General features: G+C 38.6%; 1 protein-coding gene across 10 annotated transcripts in view; it reads left to right on the forward strand.

Moving 5' to 3' along the window:
- Positions 1–20,949, forward strand: part of FAM13A (family with sequence similarity 13 member A) — a 337,193-nt gene that overhangs the window by 44,258 nt on the left and 271,986 nt on the right. For all 10 annotated transcript variants that reach the window (XM_059887328.1, XM_005207750.5, XM_059887325.1 and 7 more), the window contains exon 3: positions 3,250–3,459. In XM_059887328.1, the coding sequence (XP_059743311.1) occupies positions 3,250–3,459 (210 nt within the window). The remainder of the gene's footprint in view (positions 1–3,249; positions 3,460–20,949) is intronic.

Here is a 20,949-nt window from a genome sequence, read left to right on the forward strand (position 1 = left end):
CTACTTACCACCAGATGTCAGAATATGCATACATATTGTCATATGACTGTCTGGGCCAGTGTGCTAATATGAAAAATTCTGACTTCTGGCATGTTCAGTTTCTGTTGATGGATTCATACGATCATATATGTATTCATTAGATTTTTAAATACTTCAATTGTAGCTGTCAGTGCTGTATACATTATTTTTTGGCATTGCTAATCCATTAAATTGATGTTTCATTATGATTAATCTACATCTCCTGAAATCAAATGTGACAGAATCTCAAATGTACGAAAGTAACTCCATAAAGCTTTCTAAACATCTCCTCCCTCTGAACGTTTCTGTTGTAATCATTTCCTAAAAATTTATAATAGGAAACATTAGAGACTGTATAGTCTGGTAAGTTTCACATGGGTATTGTATATAAGTTCATAAGGGACTTCAAAAAACTATATGGATTCTTTTTGCCAGAGTAAAATAACCATGTCCTGATTGAAAAGTCACTAAATATCCTTCGAGTTGTTTGGGTGAGAAAAGTTCCTGAGGGAAGAGAGTTTTGCAAATAAGTGAAATCAGGGCAGAAAAAATGGTTTAGAAGCATTGACTTTGATGACTTCTATTTGTAGCTTCTCTGTCCTTTATTAAGGTCCACAGGGATCAGGAATGTTTAAGACTAAAGCCAGTTCTTGGAGCTGGCTAGTTATTTTTTAATAACTGAAAGTACATTTATTTGAGGGAAGGGTCAAAAATCCTTGTTGGAAGAGGGAACCTCAGGTCAAAGCTAGAAAATTACTGTGAAATCAGATCCAGGGGCATTTGCTGGGCCAAAAGCAGGCTCTCGAGCTGGGTATATAGAGGACTATATTGTCAAATTATGTATCTTCAGAATTAAAATTGTTTATTATCCCACAGTTCCTATGGGTTAGAAATTCAGGCACAGCTTAGTTATGTCTTCTGTTTTAGTGTCTCTTTTAAGGCTGCAGTCATGGTGTTGGCTGAGGCTACCATTCATATCAGGACTCGACTGGGTAAAGGTTCACTTCCAAGCTCCTGCATGTGGTTGTTGGCAGGATCCAGTTCCTTGTGGCCTGTTGACCTGAGGGTCTGGGTTACTCACTGACTGTTGTCCAGAAACTGCCCTCACTTCCTTACCACGTGGACCTTTTTGTAAGGGAGCTCACAAAATAACAGCTGATTCATCATAGTGAGCAAACAAGAACAGTCAGAGGGAGAACGCAAGCAAGCAATGTAGACATCACAGTCTTATAACCTAATCTCAGAAGTGAGGTTGCAACCTCATCACGTTCTCTTGTTTAGAAGCTAGTCACTAGGTCCAGACCACACTCAAGGAGGGGAGGGGATTCCACATGGCATGGATACCAAGAGGTGAGGGTCAGGCACTAGGGCCGGTCGAGAAGCTGCCTAGCTCACAAACTGCCTGATGTCTCCTCTATTACGTGGTGGCCTAGCCATACCAATTGTGAAATATTTTTAATATCATCTCTGGTTTCACCAATTTTTGCCAAAATTGAGCTAAAATTCATATCCATTTTTGATACTTGTGTTCTTCATAACCCAATAATATGTGTATATGTAGAAGTACAAAAACATCTTATCAGATGACAAATTCCATAAGGATCCTGGTGGTATTTGAAGTTTTTTTCTTATAGTTGGTTTTTTGTTTTGGTACCTAACATACTGCAGGGTATTTTGCTGAATTAAAGGATTCATGAATGTCTTATCAAATTACAAAGTAAATGAAATTAGCTTTCTTTTTCTTTAGAAAGAGAAATACAGTTAGAGGAAAGAGAGAGAAACCAGGGCTGATAGGAACAAACACCTGCCATCTAAATAATTCAGATAGGCTTCAGTGCTTAGGTGGTTCGCTGAAATTCACGATTGGACTCTCAAAAAGAGAGTGGCGAGTTGAGTCTGTGGGTTACTCTTTTCTTAGATTGTTTCTCACACTTTCAACATTCCTCCACCATCTGACTCACTTGCTTTCATGGTACTTTGTCTCCTTGAACCCAGCACACTGAGCTGGAAATCATTGTCCTCGACCTCAAACCGGCTGCCACCCTTCTACCACACCCCGCCTCCACCTCATTCTTTATAGTACTTTTTCCTGAATCCCTAGTTTTCAAATATTAAAGTTACTTTTCAGTCTTCCCCACTTCTCTGTTTTCTTTGTATGCACCAAGTTCCCAAATCATCTTTATTCTTTCCTTTGCATTCCCTTCCCACCATAGTCTCTGTCTTACTGCCTTATATAGACTGTAGTCACCCTAAGGCAAGCTCTCTGCCCTCTGCATTCTCTACTTAGCTAGCTAGATCTTCTTTCAACCTGGTTTATGTTGTCTGCCACAGTCAAACACACATTTAATGCTCCATTGATAAATTATGATAAAGTCTTTGCCCTTTGTCTTGACATGCATTATCTTATACTTAACCATTTCTTCCATTTTATTAACTCATGACTGATAAACACTCCATATTTCCACCTGCCTACCTACTCTCTGTTCTCCTCTCTCAGCTTCTCTATTCATATATTGGTTTCTCTTTGTCAGGGATCAATTAAGTTTTTTGGGTTGTGATGCTTAATCCTTTTGTGGCCCTCTTTAAGAGAAAGAATACAGAATTAAGAGTACAGAAACAGGGATAGAGCACTGGAGAGGGCCCCAATAAATGAGAGGCTTCTCCATGAAGCCTTCTCTGCTTAGCCCAACTAACACAAATAATCACAGATCAATAGGCCAAAGGCCAAGATCTTTTCTTAACTACTTTGCAGTCTCTAAGTCTTACAGTTTGTATTTATTGATTACTAAAGAAGTAATGGTTCTTTATCAAATAATTGCAAAGGTAATCACATACAGTTAAGTTTCTTGCATACATGTTATTCTTTTTTAAATAGTTGTTCTCAAAATGATAAGTTGTTTATGGAGCCCAGAGTAAATTTCTGTTGTATACCGTAGAAGATTATATGAATGACATTTCTTTGTAGAGTAGTGTGTGTTCTGTGTCTGTTGTGTCCTGACCTTATTTTTAGAGGTCAGCTTTCACAACAATCATGTATGATGTTTTGGGTTGATATGTAGTAAATGGGAAAACGTATTATTCTAAGAAAACATTTTTATAAATTGTGAAAATCTTCCAGTGCTTGATAATTATTCAGGAAAGTTTATACTGTGGTTTATTTGTTACTGTTCTTTCGAGTTTGTATTTGTGAGAGACCTCTGTTTATTTTCTGTGTCATCTTGGCTGTTTCAGGACTCACCCAGGAAGGCCTTTTCCGGGTGAATGGCAACGTCAAGGTGGTAGAACAGCTTCGATGGAAGTTTGAGAGCGGGGTGCCCGTGGAGCTAGGGCGAGATGGGGACGTGTGTGCGGCGGCCAGCCTGTTAAAGCTCTTCCTGAGGGAGCTGCCCGAGAGTGTGATCACCTCCACGCTACAGCCTCGCTTCCTTCAGCTCTTTCAGGGTCAGTACACCAAATCCTTCTAGGAATTAAAGCAATTTTATTTTTCACCTAACAGATTTTAAATATTTACAATTCCTCCATTACTGTCACCTTGCTATCTTATTCTAGATCCTTACCTTCTACCCTAAAATAATACTAAATTATGAAATGCTATTATTAAATATAATTTCTAAGACTGTTGGCTTATGAATATATAAATAACATAATAGTTAAAACCCCTGGTGCTTTTGGGCCAAAGAAATTCTTTTCTGACTAGTTAGTGACTGCCATCGAAGTACTAAGACTGAGGCATTAAATTTTGTGTAGGGAATATTAATTAAATTGTGTTTGCTTAGTGTCCTTTGAGACTGAAAAGTCACTAGTGTGCTTTCTCATAAGCAGTATTGAGTCCTAAAATAGTATTTGTTTTATATAGTCGAAGTTAAAATTGATTGTTTAGAGGTTCTTAAGCATCTGTTTTTCTTTGAGGTAGCGTTCATTTGCAATATAATATTAGTTTCAGGTGTACAACATAGTGATTCAAAATGTTTATATGTTATACTTCATTTAAAGTTATTATAAAATATTGACTATATTCCCTGTGCTGTCCAATATATCCGTGTACCTTATTTATTTTATATGTAATAATTTGTGCCTCTTAATCCCCTACCCCTACCTGTCTTGCCCCTTATCTCTTCTTTCTTCTCATTGGTAGCTACTGGGATGTCCTCTATTTCTCCAAGTCTGTTTCTGTTCTGTTATGTGTATTCATTTGTTTTATGTTTTTCAATTTCACGTATAAGTGACAAGACAATATTTGTCTTTCTCTATCTGACTTATTTCACTAAGCATAATATTGTCCAGGTTCATCCACGTTGTTGCAGATGTCAAAATTTCATTTTATTTTATGGCTGAGATATGTGTGTATACACACACACACACACACACACACATATATATATGCTATGCTAAGTCACTTTAGTCGTGTCCGACTCTGTGCGACCCCACAGACGGCAGCCCACCAGGCTCCCCTGTCCCTGGGATTCTCCAGGCAAGAACACTGGAGTTGGTTGCCATTCCTTCTCCAATGCACAAAAGTGAAAAAATAAAGTGAAGTCGCTCAGTCGTGTCCGACTCCTAGCGACCCAATGGACTACAGCCCACCATGCCCCTCCGTCCATGGGATTTTCCAAGCAAGAGTACTGGAGTGGGGTGCCATTGCCTTCTCCGATATCTATCTATCTATCTATCTATCTATATCTATATCTATATCTATGAAGGGACACTTAGTTGGCTTACATATTTTGGTTATAGTAAATAGTGCCACCGTGAACATTGGGCTACATGTATCTTTTCAAATTAGTGTTTACATTTTTTTGGATATACGTATATCTAGAAGTGAAATTGCTGGATCATAATGGTAATTCTATTTTTAGTTTTTTGAGAAAACTCGATACTCGTTTTCATAGTGGTTGCACCAGTTCTCATCAATATTGTACAAGGCTTCCCTTTTCTCCACATCCTCAGCAACATTTGTTGTTTGTGGTCTTTTTCATGATGGCCATTCTAACAAGTACGAGGTGGTAGCATATTGTGGTTTTGATTTACACTTCTCTAATGATGAGTGATGTTGGACATCTTTTCATATTCCTGTTAGCCAAATGTATGTCTTCTTTGGAAAAATGTCTGTCTATTCAGGTCTTTTTTCCCATTTTTTAATTGATTTGGTTTTTATTGATAATGAATTGTATGAGCTATTTATATATTCTGGATGTTAACCCCTTACTAGTCATATCTTTTACAGATATTTTATCCCATTTAATAGGTTGTCTTTTCATTTTTTTCAATGGTTTCCTTCGCTATGCTGAAGCTTTTACATTTAATTAGACCCCATTTGTTTATTTTTGCTTTTGTTTCCTTTGCTTTAGGAGATAGATCCAAAACAATACTGCTGCAGTTTGTGTCTTGCCTGTTTTCTCCCAGGAGTTTTATGGTTTGGGTCTTAGATTTAGGTCTTTAATCAATTTGAGTTTATTTTTTATATGGTGTGAGAAAATGATCTGATTTTATTCTTCTAGATATAACTGTATGGATTTCCAGCACCAGTTATTGAAACAACTGTCCTTTCCCATTACATAGTCTTGCATCTTTTGTCACAGATTAGTTGATAAGTGTGTGAGTTTATTTCTGGGCTCTCTGTTCTGTTACATTGATGTATGTGTCTGTTTTTGTGCTGATACCATACTGTTTTAATGACTGTAGCTTTGTTATAAAGTCTGAGGTCAGGGAGCCTGATTTCTCCAGCTCCATTTTTCTTTTTCAAGATTGCTGTGGCTATTTGGGGCCTTTTGTTTAGCCATACAGATTTTAAGACTTTTTTGTTCTAGTTCTGTGAAAAATGTCATAGTAATTTGATAAGATTGCATTGAATCTGAAGAGGGTCTTGGAGCCTCACCTTTATGACCTCGTGTAACCTTAATTACCCCTGTAAGGGTCCTGCTTCCAAATATTGGAGTTTAGGTCACAGTAGTCACATTTAACCTGTGACTTTGTAGGGACATAATTCAGTCCATAGTACTGCTTTTTTTTTTTTTTAATTATCAGAATTTTCTGTATGTATTATTAAAAATTAATTAGTAAAATGCCTGCAGAGGATGCTAATTAGATACTGTCTAGAATAGAAATCATTAATTACTACAGAACTGATGTTTTTTTCTTAGAAATCTTTAATGACTAGCAGAGATAGGAATAAGGAATGAGTTTAAAATAAATGATAAGCTGTCTAAAAAATACTACTGGGTACTGTTTTTGTTTTTTGTATAATTTTCTGTAAATTGTTTATATTTTAATATTGATTCTCTGTAAGAATTTATTCCTTCTTGTGATAATAGGTGCTAGTTAGTGACTACTCACTGCATAATACCTAGAAGTTAATCTCTTTTGATTCCAGCATCAACTCTAATTAGATACAGAGAAAATAAGATTCATTTTGGGGGAGGATATTACAGCCTGAGGTTTAGAGCATGGGCTCTGGGTCCATTCTGACTAGTGTGCCTGCTGCCAGCTGCATTAGTATGGACGGTTACTTAACCTTTCTGTGTCTTAGTATATTAGGTATCTATTGCTACCTAACAGTTGTCTGAAAACTACATTAAACATGTATTTTCTGTCAGGAAGTTGCTCTCAAGAGTTGTCAAAGGGCTGCAGTTATCTGAAGGCTTGACTGGAGCTGGGAGATCTGCTTCCAGGGTGGTTTGTTCACATGGCTGACAGTGTAGTGCTGGCTCTTGGTGAGACGCCTCAGTTCCTTTCTCTGTGAGCATTTCCTGATGGCTACTTGAGTGTTCTCATAACATGTAGCTGGCTTCCCCCAGAGTGTGAGCACATCAGGAGTGATGGAAGCCATCCTTTCTGTGACTTAGCCCCAGAAATCAAATAGCATCACTTGTACTACATTATATTCATTCGGAGCATATTCAAGAAGAGAGGAATTGGGCACCATCTTTTGAAGGAAGAAGTGTCAGACTTTGTGGACACTGTAAAAACCACCACACATAGTTTTACTACTATGGAGTGCACTTCCTGAGCTTGTTGTGGATACTGATTTATCCACTGAAGCAATTAGAACAGTGTTGGTACCATATATTTAATAAATGTTAAGTTGTGCTTCTCAATTGTGGCAACCCATAAGAATTGTCTGGGAAGCTTTGAAAAATCCCAGAGATCACTACATCCTAGACAAACTAAATCATCATCTCTAGAGATGAGACACAGGCATCCATAGTTTTAATGCAACCTTCCATCCCCATGCTTATGTGTCAGTTTATCCTCAGCTCTTGCTCCCACCCCTTGGTTTCTTGATTATATAAAGATGAACCATTTAGTGTGATTTCCTTCAAGTTTTTAACTTTTAACCTTAAAATTAGTCCCTTTATTCTAATGTCCCTGTTTCCTAAATAAAAAAATTACCAAAGTCACAGAAGAGTGAATGCACCTACCTGCCTAATGATTAAGGAGGAGGAAGGAAAGGGGGGAAAGTGAGTTCCAGTTTGGAGTTAAATGAAGATTTCAAAATTCTTGCCCAGATTAATTGAAACTGCTTGAACTTTTGGTTGTTGTTCCGCCTGGTAAATCACACAAAATGGACCAAACCTTCCAGAAATTCATCAGGAATATTTTTGGAATAGCTATCAATTATCAATTTTTATTTTTTGAAATGTTTTATATAATTTTAATGAAAGTGTGAGCCTGCAAATATTGCATGTTACAAATAGTACCGGACTCCTTTATATGAAATCAGTGATTAAAATTTTTTTAATTATAAATTGAGGTAAAGGCATTGTTGCTTCCCAGTTGGCTCAGTGGTAAAGAATCCACCTGCTAATGCAGGAGATGCAGGAGACATGGGTTCGATCCCTGGATCAGGAAGATTCCCTGGAGGAGGAAAAGGCAACCCACTCCAGAATTCTTGCCTGGAATATCCCATGAACAAGAGGAGCCTGGCAGGCTACAGTCCACGGGGTCTCAAAGAGTCGGGCATGACTGAGCGACTGAGCATTCACACACGCAAAGGCATTGTTTGGTATTTTATTGCTCACATAGAAAAGTAGGATACTGTCCTGTGAACAGTGAGCTTACAGGTTTATTAGGGGAATAGAACAGGTACACAGAAAGCCAGGATATACAAAACAGAGTGAGTTTGAGGGGAGGAATCCTTACTAAATCAGATGATAAGAAAGGTTTATGAAAGAAGGCAGTGATCCTTGAACTGGGACTTTTGGAGGGCTGGTAGAATTACCACAAATGGTGAGTGCTTTAGGAAGAAAGGATTACAAAAACAAAGGTGTTTGGAAAACAGAGGTACATGATTGCAACAGTGAACATAGCGTGTGTTAGGGAAGAGGCGGGGATGAATGGTTAATACAATCGGTTTGGTGGTTTGTCAGTAACATTTTTAATCAAATACTGAAGTGACACATTCTTAAGTAATTTTATTACTTGATAAAATTCATCATCTTATTGCTTTTAACATTTTCCTTTATTTAAAGAAATCTTTTTGTCAGACTAATATATGCATATGGTTTTATTAAAAAATTAAATAAAGTGGAAAGATTTACATAGTAAACCCCTAAACATGCTTTGGCTGCCCTTAATTTTCTTTCCCAGAGGAAATCAGTTTTCATTTGTCTAGCTGTTCTTTTGATATTTCTTTCCATTTGATAATATAATGTTTTATTTTGATTACTTACTTCCGGATATTATCTCATTGTTTCTGCTAAAGAAATGTGCAGAATTAGCTTTGTTACATTGTTACTTACTCCAGTATCATTCTACCACAATTTTAGCTGATAATTTTTGTACGTATTTAATTAAGGTATGCCTTTATAGCACTATGTAAGGGTGTGTACTTGTGTGAAGTGTATTGCCTGATGTTAATATCTCAGATTTATAGGGAATTGTGTGAATGAAAATAATCTGCATTTTTTAGATTGCTCCAATGCATCCACCATTGCCTGTTTTTTTCAGAATGTCAAATAATTTGTCAGTTGTTTATTTCTGGGGAGATTGCTCTTGGACCCTTTTTCTTCTCTCATCTAAACCCCAGTAGTAGGTGTCACCCTGAGCCTCCTTCCCCAGTCTTCCCAGACCTGCCTTTCCTGGCAGTCTTTTCTCTCTATTGTGTTGGACACTCAGCAGATCCCTTCAGCCTGGAAAATATTGTCTTTTGGTCTTGGAAATGTACCTGTATTATCTTTTATTGTTCCTGTAGAGGTTTGATTATCGTCTTTAAATTCTGTTTTCTGTGAAATTTAATAAATTTTATTTTCTGACCTTATTTTAAAATTTTAGCCTTTGATTTTAATATTGAACATATTCATGCTCTATTTTTTTTCGAAGTACTTTGTTTTATTGCACTGTGTTCTTCTTCTTTCTGAGATACAAATAAGGCTTTTGGGGATGTTTGTTTATGTGGCTTTGGTTTGGTTTTCTTCCCCCCTATATTTCTGTTTGCGGGATTTCTTTCTCTCTCTTTACTCAAACATACGAGGATCTTTGGCTGTCGAGATTTAGGAGTAGCATTTTGTACGTGGACCAGTGGGCTTGTCTACTGGCGTGCTTCACTTCAGGAGGATTAGATGGTGGGGATAGAGGAAACTCTAGCTGTTTCATTGGGGAACCACAAATGTCAGTATGTGGGCATATCTTTCTCTTCAGCTATTGAGTTCCTTGAGCAGGAGTGGGAGGGAGATGGGAAGTATGCTAATGGGCCTGTTATTTATTGGCACATTTTCACTCGTCTTCCCGTTTTCTGCTGTTTCCTCACTGTAGACCTTAGCTGTTTCAGATGTCCAAGAATCACTGATGCCATGCAGAGCCTAAGCCTCAGCACTCTTGCCTGCTGGCTCGCTTGCCTGGGTGCTGGGGTGGTGGAGGCTGCCTGAAGCTTGACAGGCTTGCATGCAGTCTGTCTGTTTTCAGTCACTTGCATTCACTTCCAAATGGCTTTGAAATCTCCTCTCCTTCTGTCTTCTCTGCTGTTCTTTTTTTGCCCATGGGTGCTTACACTTTTTAAGCATCATTTTACTGTCATTTAAATAGGGTTTTGGGAAGAATATGTGATCAGTTTGTCTCTTTAAATGGACATTCTCCTTTACCTTTCACCCATCCCATGCTTGATTTTAAATGGGGAGAATTTTATAATAGCAGCTGTGTAAACAATGTGTGAGAGTTAAGTGCCTCTGAATTTTAGCTTATGAGCTTTGATAATTTAGATTGCATCTGTTTTTCGTAAGAAAACCACCCTAGTAACACTATCTTAATCAGCATAATGCCTGATTGTAAAGAAAGGTTATTTCATTTGCTGACTTGGGGCTTGAGCCTTGCACTATTTTTTTTTCCTTACGTGAGGAATTCACTAGGTAAGTTTGAGTTAAGGCTGTCTTTTGTCTATTCTATATCATAGTGTCACTGGCATTGTTTGATGTCAGCTGAATGGTTTTGCCTTGCAAATTATAATGTACTAGTTATTAAGTCATTACCTCTTGGGTAGTAAGAGCACCATAGGAAAAATGAAATATTTCCTTCCCTAGGTTCATTCCTTCTTACTGAGAAGTTCCTTTCCTTTCAAAATTCTTAAACTCACACATTTTTCATAGAAACGTTTCTATGAAAAACAATCATTATATTAAACTCCAAGTCTAAGCCCTTTGCATTTTCAGAGTGTGCCTTTTAGGTTTTCTATAAGCAGTGCTAAATATATAAATTATGCATTTTGTCCTGGGTAAAGACCTAAATACAGAGCAGGATTAAAGCATTGCCATCTGCCCAAGCTGCCAGTCACTCAGATGTGTGAAACCTCTACTGGAATAAATCGAAAACGTGGTGCCAGGAAACGCAGGTTTCCACACATGACTTTATACATTTTTATGATATTCCAGTTAGTCCTGCTTCCATCCAGATCCACATGACAGGAAAAAAAGCCTTTCTTATTTATAATTCCCTATGATCTCTAAGGTTGTAGATCCTAATAGCTAGATGATCTTTGGTTTACTGAGTACATATAAATATTTTCCTCTTAATGGCCTTTGACACTGTGAGATAATGTTAAGTAATGCGTGGGATTATGCAAATTTGGAAAGGTCAAGACTGAGCAAAATTATTCTGCATTAGAACAACTGGTCTTGAGGTATGTATGTGTTGTGAATGTGTGTGTATGTAAATTTGCTGAAATCCTTGGTTTACTCTTGTCTTTTCAGCTGTGTTCTTTTTATCCTTGATGGCTTACACCTTAAAAAATTCCTGTCATCTTAGTGAGATATGAAGAGGAAAAGTAGATAAACTCATCTTTAATGGAAAGTTCTCTTCTGACTTTTTCCTACACTGGATTTTAAAGTCAACAGAATTGCCTTATTTTTTCTTGAGATACAATGTACATACCATAAAACTGACCTTTTTAACGTGTACAATTTAAAGTGGTATTTAATGTATTCAGAGAGGGCAGTCATCACTACTATCTGGTTTTAAAATATTTTTATCATTCCAAAAGAAACTCCAAGCCTATTAGCATATACTCCCCATTCCTTCCCAACTTCCCCCCTCTTCTCCTACTAGTCGTAGGCAAACACTAATCTACTTTCCATCTATACAGGTTTGTCTCTTATGGCCATTTCTTATAAATGGAATCACACAATATATTGTCTTTTGTGACTGTCCTCTTTCACTTAGCATAAGTTTCAAAATTCATCCATCTTGGAACATAAATCAGTGTGTTGTTCCTTTATGGCAATGGCACCCAACTCTAGCACCCTTGCCTGGAGAATCCCATGGATGGAGGAACCTGGTGGGCCACAGTCCATGGGGTCGCTAAGAGTCGGACAAGACTCAGCGACTTCACTTTCACTTTTCACTTTCATGCATTGGAGAAGGAAATGGCAGCCCACTCCAGTGTTCTTGCCTGGAGAAACCCAGGGACAGGGGAGCCTCGTGGGCTGCCATCAATGGGGTCGAATAGAGTCGGACATGACTGAAGCGACTTAGCAGCAGCAGCAGCAGCAGTATTCTATTGAACGACTATGCTGCTGCTGCTGCTGCTAAGTCACTTCAGTTGTGTCCGACTCTGTGTGACCCCATAGATGGCAGCCCACCAGGCTCCCCTGTCCCTGGGATTCTCCAGGCAAGAACAATGGAATGGGCTGCCATTTCCTTCTCCAATGCATGAAAGTGAAAAGTGAAAGTGAAGTCACTCAGTTGTGTCCGACTCTTAGCGACCCCATGGACTGCAGCCCACCAGGCTCCTCTGTCCACGGGATTTTCCAGGCAAGAGTACTAGAGTGGGGTGCCGTTGCCTTCTCCATTGAACGACTGTACTACACTGTATTTATTCATTCATTAATTGATGGGCATTTGGGTTGTTTCACCTGTTGGCTCATAGGAATAATGCTGCTATGAACATTTATGTACAAGTTCTTATATGGACATATGTGTTCATTTCTCTTGAGTATCTATCTAGGAGTGAAACTACTGAGCCAAATGGTGACTTTAACATTTTAAGAAACAATTTTCCAAAGTAGCTGTACTATTTTGCATTCTCATCAGCAATTAATGAAAGTTTCAATTTCTTTACACCATCAACAATACCTGTTATTGTCTGTGTTTTTCATTTTCATTATTCTCATAGTACAGGCATTGGAGTTTTATAATAACATGAAAATTATAGGCTTGAAGGGGAAAAAGAGAGATCCAGAAGCTCCAGGGCCATGAAAATAATGCCTGTTGGGGGGGGGGGGTTGGAATAAATTATCACAAACTGAGTGAAATCTTCAGTAAATTCTGCACTCTTCATGAATGCTTTCATGAAGAAGTCTTATTTAGATTGAGCTGGAAGAGGGAAAGAGAGAATAGCCAACAAAGGACTTACTAAAAAAAAAAAAGGTAAAACAACCTGTATCAATAGTATCAATTCATAAAATACTGAAAATTTGTTTATTGTTTAAATTGTATTGGTTTGAAGCAATGCCAAGTGACCAGCTTGCTAGCCACCTGCAGCTCTACCTGAACCGTGTTAAGCTCTGTCCTGAACCCTTGCTTTGCTGAGCCCATGAGCATAGTCAGCTTTTACACTGAGTCTATAAACAATTTGAAGACTTCAGGGGAAGAAGGGGACATCCAAAACAACCTTAAATAACTCTGGGTAATGGTTTAAGTCACAGGACATCAAATAAGTCCAGTCCACTTACAGCTGAGCAATAGTGTCAGCTGGCTCAGTAGTGGGGATTAGGTAGAATAGTAGTAACACGATTTGCACTGAAACTACATACTTACTGTACTTTGCCCACTTACGATAGCACTAGCTTTATGGAGAAAGCCAAGTTTTATTGGCAGCAATATTGCCAGTAGTTTTGAAGATTAGTGTCATTGTGGGAGGCTGCCCCTCCTATATTAGAATGATAGCTTTTCCCATTCTCTGGTGTATAGACGTTCCTACATTATAAACAAAATCTTCAGCTGTTACACCCTTGTGTCTCACATTTAGCCTAGATGTGAGCTCCCAGTTTTGCTATATGGATAGATTATTTAAATGCTTGCTATGTTTTTAATTGATGTCTTCATCTCCACTGACAGGCATTCAGTGAATGTCTGCAGCATAGATTTGCTGATGTACTACTTGGTGTCACTGAGCATTAGTTCTTGGCTATAGGACTGAAATGTAAAGCATCATCTAGTTCTTGTTTTTCCTGCACCCTTTGCCTTTGCTTTCACATGCAGGTCCATTCTGGGAGTGGCAGTGTCAATCTAGATACAGGCTAATTTGGCAATAAACATAACTCTACATCTTGCAGGAGCTAATCAGAAAGATAAGATTTGTAGTTTTATTAATAACGTCTAAGAACAGGTTGTCATTTATTAATTTTTATTAGTTACTTTATCATTCCGCCCTTTGAGAAATTTGTGTGAGGATTTGAGAACTTTGTCATGGGCAAGGGTTGCAAGAGAGCTGTAAAAATATAACTTCTCCTTTCACATGGAAAAATACCAATTCCATTAATCATAAGATAGAATTATGTATATAAACTTCTCATCACTCTAAAAATACATGGTTCCACTCACGAGAAATAAAATGCAGAGGTAAAACCGAGTCTAATCCAGGATAGCTGGCATTTTATGATGATTTTCCCCATTCTTCTGCATGTTTAGAAAGAAACAGAATTCGTATTTTGTTTATTCTTAGTTGTTTTATGAAGCATTTTGTGCCCAGAAATTCTTAAGAGTCTTTTATTAAAATGCTGTTCCCCACATATACCCCAGGACCTAAGATGTTATATTTGATTGTAAATGAATGGAGATTCCTACTCCCAGTAGTAGTTTCCTACTACTCCTCACCAGTTCTGCTTATTTATTTGTTGATTCAAGAAACATTTAAATATTGACATATTTGAGACAGTGTGCTAGGTTCTGTGTGATAGTGATACTCGTAAGTGAGCTTTGTAGGCATGCACTGATCAGAGCCTATGCTCTGAGGTCAGACTGCCAGGATTTGAGTTGCAGCTTGGCTGCTTGGTAGTTGTATGAACATGGAAAAGTTAATGAATGTCTCTGTTTCAGTCTAGTCATCTCTAGCTGGGGATGTGTGAGATTGCTACTGCTGCTGTGACACATTACCAGAAATATAGTGGCTAATACATCACATACTTGCTATCTCATTGTTCTATGAGAACTGTGTAGGCTCAGCTGGTTTCTCCTCTTCAGGTCTCACAAGGTCAAAACCAAGGTGTCGGCCTGAGTTCTTGCTTCCAGGCTCATTGAGTTTTGGGGAGCTTTCAGTTCTAAGTGGCTGTGAGGCCGCAGTCCTTGATTTTTGCTGGCTTCTCTTTCTGGAGGCGGTCCACATTCCTGAGCTAGTGGCCTTTCTCTAGCTTCAGAGTCAGCATCAACTCACTGTTCTAATAGATTAGCAAATTTTCATAAATCCTTGTGTGAGCATTAATGAGGAAATAAAAAGCTACTTCAATAATCTGGCGCCATGAAGCTAAATATTTTGGTTCTTTTAATAGCTGACCTTCCCATGGCCCTGAGATATATTGTAGTAGAGATTAGCATTTTGTCAATTGTGTTTTTTTTTTTTCTTCTACTTGAGGCTAAGATTGTATGTACAGTATAACTTCCTGGTCATCAAAAAGTCAAAGCACATGACAAGCACTAAGAGGAATGTCCAGATAAGAGTAGGGTGCCATCCCGTGATTAGGTCCATTATTGCTGATTATGATTGTAATCTCTTTTTAATGAGAGCAAATACTTGTCACATGCTTCAGTGTTTGCTACCTAATCTGGAACAGAAGTTCTGGTGGTACAGTTTTCTTCAACTGCTGAGTTGGAACAGAAGTTCTGGTGGTACAGTTTTCTTCAACTGCTGAGTCATTTACCTGTATACCACACATACTGGGTGCTAGTTTTTTGTTCATGGTTTAGCTTAAAAAAAAAAAACACACAAAAAAACGGGTCACATTCAGCCAATAATGAAAATCTTGTAAGAAACATGAATAATTTGAAATGGCACTTTTCACTAATAGAAAAAGTTAGTTCTTCTCCTAGGAAAAGATTGATACTAAGGAAAATGATGACTGTTTCAATTATTAACCATTATTCCATGTACAAAGTTTTTTTAAGCTCTTTGGGTTCATAAATTATACACATCCTAATTTTTATTCCAATTTAGTTCTAGAAGTAACCACACTTTTCTGAAACAGTTAAAATATTTTAATATATCTGCATTGTGCAGTGCATAGTTGCTCAGTTGTGTCCCTCTTTCCCCAAATAGAATATGCTTAATAAAAGCATGATGTTTATTTTGTTTAGTGCTGTATCCCTGGTGTTAGAGACAGTCAGACACACAGAAAGCATGTGATCAACACCACACATAGTGTGGATAAGTATACATTAGGAATAAGTGTGCCCAAGATAGAAGCACTGCTCATTCTTATTTATGATGTGAGACCTTGAGACATTGTCACAACCAGTATAAATGTAAGGATGTGAATGAATACGGTACTCTTTATTATATTTAGGTATCAGTGAATCAAAAAGTAATGCAAACAATAATAGTTATTATGAACTTTGTTTCTAGAAAACATCAAAAAGCATCTTCTTAGGCACATTTGCACCCATACTTGCCTACTCAGTGCTAGGCTGGACATTATAAATGTGTGGAGCAGTTATTAATCTTATATGGAGGAAGACTTATCTGTGGGATAGCTGCAGGTGGGCAGTAAAGGTGATATTTACCCCAGATTTCTGGAAAAGCAGTATAAATTGCAGATCCTCAGTATTATTGTGGGTGCTAAGTTGCTTGAGTCGTGTCTGACTATAACCTGCCAGGCTCCTCTGTCCATGGCATTCTCTAGGCAAGAATGTTAGAGTGGGTTACCATGCCCTCCTCCAGGGGATCTTCCCAACTCAGGGATCTTAACTCACGTCTCATGTAATTATTTGGTATGAAAAGAAATGTTATGCTAATAAAGTCTTTACTTCACTGCCGATATGTTTGAACAAAGACTCAGGAGGTAAATTATGAATATTAAGGTCCAAGTGTGGTGCACTGCTGTCAGAGCCGCTGAAGTAGGGTGAACCAGTGAATCTGTCCTCCATCAGAGGAAGCGCGAATGCTTGTGGGTAGGAGGAGATACATATGTTTTCCCCATCATACTTATTTTTGCTTTGGAGACCATATTTAGTGATTTTTTCATTCATGCCATGAAGGATTTCATGGTATTTTGCTAAGTTGGAGATTCTCTGAATAGATGTCTCCCTTCCCATTTTTTGGTCAGTTTTATTTCCTGGGAAATTACTCATTATATTTCAAAATAGTGGAAGTAAATCATCAAAGTACTGCAGCTTTTCAAAGATGTCATAAAATCCTAACTATTTTAAATTTTTTTTTTTTTTTTGATCTAGTGTCTTCACACATTGCCTGCCATAGGGTTTGAAGTTTCATTTCAGAGCCAGAAGGGCGGCCAGATGTCCATTGTCAACACTGTTGGAAAGCTGTTGCTTATACCCTGAAATGCTGGGAATTAATCCACATTTTAGAAAGAGAGCACACACCCATGAAAACATCCAGACTCACTTTGCCTTAGTCACCATAAGGAAAAAAAGGCAAATAGGAGTACATTTTCTGTTAGTTTCTTTTTTGTTCTATTTTATGTATTTATTTTGACTGTGCTGCATCTTCCTTGCTATGCGGGCTTTTCTTTAGCTGCAGCTAGCAGGGTCTGCTCTCTAGTTGTAGTGCACAGGCTTCTTAATGCGGTGGCCTCTTTGTGGATCACAGGCGTTAGGGCATGTGGGCTTCAACAGTTGTGGCTCTCGAGCTCTAGAGCCTAGGCTCAGTAGTTGTGGTGCATGGGCGTAGGTGCTCAGTAGCATGTGGAATCTTTCCAGATCAGGGATCAAACCTGTGTCTCCTGCATTAGCAGATAGATTCTTTACCCTAAACCACCAGGGGAGCCCCTCTTAGTTCACATTTGTCTTTTTAATATAAAGGTATGAAAAACGGATAGTTATCAATTCATTTTTAATCACTCCCAACAATTATTTCCATTTTGTATGTATTTCTACTAGGCAAGATCATAGTACAGTGGAAAATGATGTGATAATATGCAACATACCACATCTTTATGGATTATCAAAATATTTGGATATGATTTTTTTAAAAAAACGGGTTTTCCCAGTGGTTCAGTATAAAGAATCTGCCTGCCATTGCAGGAGACACAGGTTCAATGCCTGGTCCGGGAAGATCCCACATGTCATTGAGCAACTAAGCCCCATGTGCCAGAGCTTTTGGGCCTATGCTCTGGAGCCCGGGAGCCACAACTGATGAGCCCACGTGAAACAGCTATTGAAGCCCTCATGCCCTAGAGCCTGTTCTCTGCAACAAGAGAAGCCACTGCAATGAGAAGCCTGCACACCCCAACTACAGAGTAGTCCCTGCTCACTGCAACTGGAGATAAGAACAGCCAGCACAGCCAAAAAAATTACTATGAATAGTTTCTAGTATCAAGAGATCTATTTGCCCTGAAATTATAGTTTACTGGATCACATTGTTTGTGATCAATAAGAAATGGAGTTATTCCAGTCATAAATAGAATGTTCTCCAATATGATTCTACCAAAGAGGGGACATCTATACATTTTCAGCATTGCTATTTTTGACAGCATCACTTATTCTAACATTCATAAGGGTGAAATGGGTTCGTATTAAAAGACATTTCACTGAAACCTCACTGCATTCATAAAACCAAGGTAATGAAGGTAAAGCAAAACATTACTTTGCTTATTTAACAAACACTTAACATAGCACTTAGTATGTGTCACCTACTTTGTTTTAAATACTCTGCAAGTGTCAACTCATTTAATCCTCATCACAACCCTGTTTCATAGTTGATTTGCATTTTTTACTAAGTCGCTTCAGTCGTGTCTGACTCTGCGTGACCCCATAGATGGCAGCCCACCAGGCTACCCCATCCCTGGGACTCTCCAGGCAAGAACACTGGAGTGGGTTGCCATTTCCTTCTCCAATGCATGAAAGTGAAAAGTGAAAGGGAAGTCGCTCAGTCGTGTCCGACTCTTAGCGACCCTATGGACTGCAGCCTACCAGGCTCATCTGTCCATGGGATTTTCCAGGCAAGAGTACTGGAGTTGAGTGCCATTGCCTTCTCCAGTTGATATTACCCTTAAAAATAAGGAAACAGTGCAGTGAAGAGTCTGAGGTCACAAAAGTAGTAGGTAGTTAAACCTGCTTCCTAGCCTGCATTCTTATCCTGTGGTCTACAGCCACTGTCAGTGGCAGTCTGTGACTTTCTGTGTTTTCACTTCCTGCTATTGGACATTACCTGTGTATCTGTAATGCCGGCACTCTTCTTCCTTTGCATCTTACTTGCCTCACTTTTCTGTTTCTTACACTATTGAATGGCTGGAGCAGGTGGCCTATCTAAATTAAAGAATCCAATATGTGTTAAATGTTCAGTTCAGTTCAGTTGCTCGGTCGTGTCCGACTCTTTGCAACCCCATGAACTGTAGTATGCTAGGTCTCCCTGTCCATCACCAATTCCCGGAGTCCCCCCAAACCCATGTCCATTGAGTCAGTGATGCCATCCAACCATCTCGTCCTCTGTTGTCCCCTTCTCTTCCTGCCCTCAATCTTTGCCAGCATCAGAGTCAGCTCTTCACATCAGGTGGCCAAAGTATTGAAGTTTCAGCTTCAACATCAGTCCTTCCAATGAACACCCAGGACTGGTCTCCTTTAGGATGGACTGGTTGGATCTCCTTGCAGTCCAAGGGACTCTCAAAAGTCTTCTCCAGCACCACAGTTCAAAAGCATCAATTCTTCGCTGCTCAGCTTTCTTCACAGTCCAACTCTCACATCCATACATGACCACTGGAAAAACCATAGCCTTGACTAGACAGACCTTTGTTGGCAAAGTAATGTCTCTGCTTTTTAATATGCTGTCTAGGTTGGTCATAATTTTCCTTCCAAGGAGTAAGCATCCTTTAATTTCATGGCCGCAGTCACCATCTGCAGTGATTTTGGAGCCCCCCAAAATAAAGTCTGACACTGTTTCTACTGTTTCCCCATCTATTTCCCATGAAGTGATGGGACCAGATGCCATGATCTTAATTTTTTAAATGTTGAGCTTTAAGCCAACTTTTTCACTCTCCACTTTCACTTTCATCAAGAGGCTCTTTAGTTCTTTTCACTTTCTGCCATAAGGGTGGTGTCATCTGTATATCTGAGGTGATTGATATTTCTCCCGGCAATCTTGATTCCAGCTTGTGCTTCTTCCAGCCTAGTGTTTCTCATGATGTACTCTGCATATAAGTTAAATAAGCAGGGTGACAATATACAGCCTTGATGTACTCCTTTTCCTATTTGGAACCAGTCTGTTGTTCCATGTCCAGTTCTAACTGTTGCTTCCTGTCCTGCATACACATTTCTCAAGAGGCAGGTCAGGTGGTCTGATATTCCTATCTCTTGAAGAATTTTCCACAGGTTATTGTGATCCACACAGTCAAAGGCTTTGGCATAGTCAGTAAAGCAGAAATAGACTTTTTTCCTGGAACTCTCTTGCTTTTTCGATGATCCAACAGATGTTGACAATTTGATCTCTGATAGGTTGTCATTATTCCCTGAAAGTATCTTCTGTAAAGGATTTGTTTGTCCCTATGATAGAAAGTAGTATACAGAATTACTTAAGATAGCAACTTTACTATTTAAATATCGACAAAACAAATCTCTGAGAATTGAGGGAAACTTTTCACATGTCTGCCTGTGAATTTTGGTACATTGCTGGATGTTTTTGGCTTCATACAAGGTTACTGGGGCTTCCCCAGTGGCTCAGTGGGTAAAGAATCTACCTGCAATGCAGGAGACACAGAAGACTAGGGTTTAATCACTGGGTCGGGAAGATCTCCTGGAGGAGGCAATGGCAACCCACTCCAGTATTCTTGCCTAGGAAATCCTTGGATCCTGGCAGGCTACAGTCCAAAGGGTCGAAAAGAGTCAGATAAGCTCAATCCAGCTGAGCAACTAGGCACACACAAAGTTATTAGACTTTTGTATGAAGCATATATCAAATTCTAAACTCTGTGACATGTGGGTGATTAAAAATCTCCTTAAAAATTTAAAGATTCTGTCCATTTTCTCTATGCACAGACCCCTGATTATTGAGTTTGGTGTCACTCATGGTGATCCATGTAGGTCTCTTACATCAAGTTTTTTCAACCAAGAGATTCTTGTTTTTAACAGACTTGAAGGCAAAAATGAAATGGATGATGTGCTATGGATAAAAGTCCAGCCATTATCTTAATTTATGGCAAGAAAACACAGAATTGAAATACCACCCTATTTTGTTCACTGAATAAAAAGCTTGTGGTTTTCAGGATGTCTTGAATAAGTCAGTTATTCTTGAAAATTAAATGCTTGAGGATCAAAGAAAAAGCGAAAATGCCTCTTTATAAT

The sequence above is a fragment of the Bos taurus genome, chromosome 6 (genome assembly GCF_002263795.3).
Source record: "Bos taurus isolate L1 Dominette 01449 registration number 42190680 breed Hereford chromosome 6, ARS-UCD2.0, whole genome shotgun sequence".
NCBI lineage: Eukaryota > Metazoa > Chordata > Mammalia > Artiodactyla > Bovidae > Bos > Bos taurus.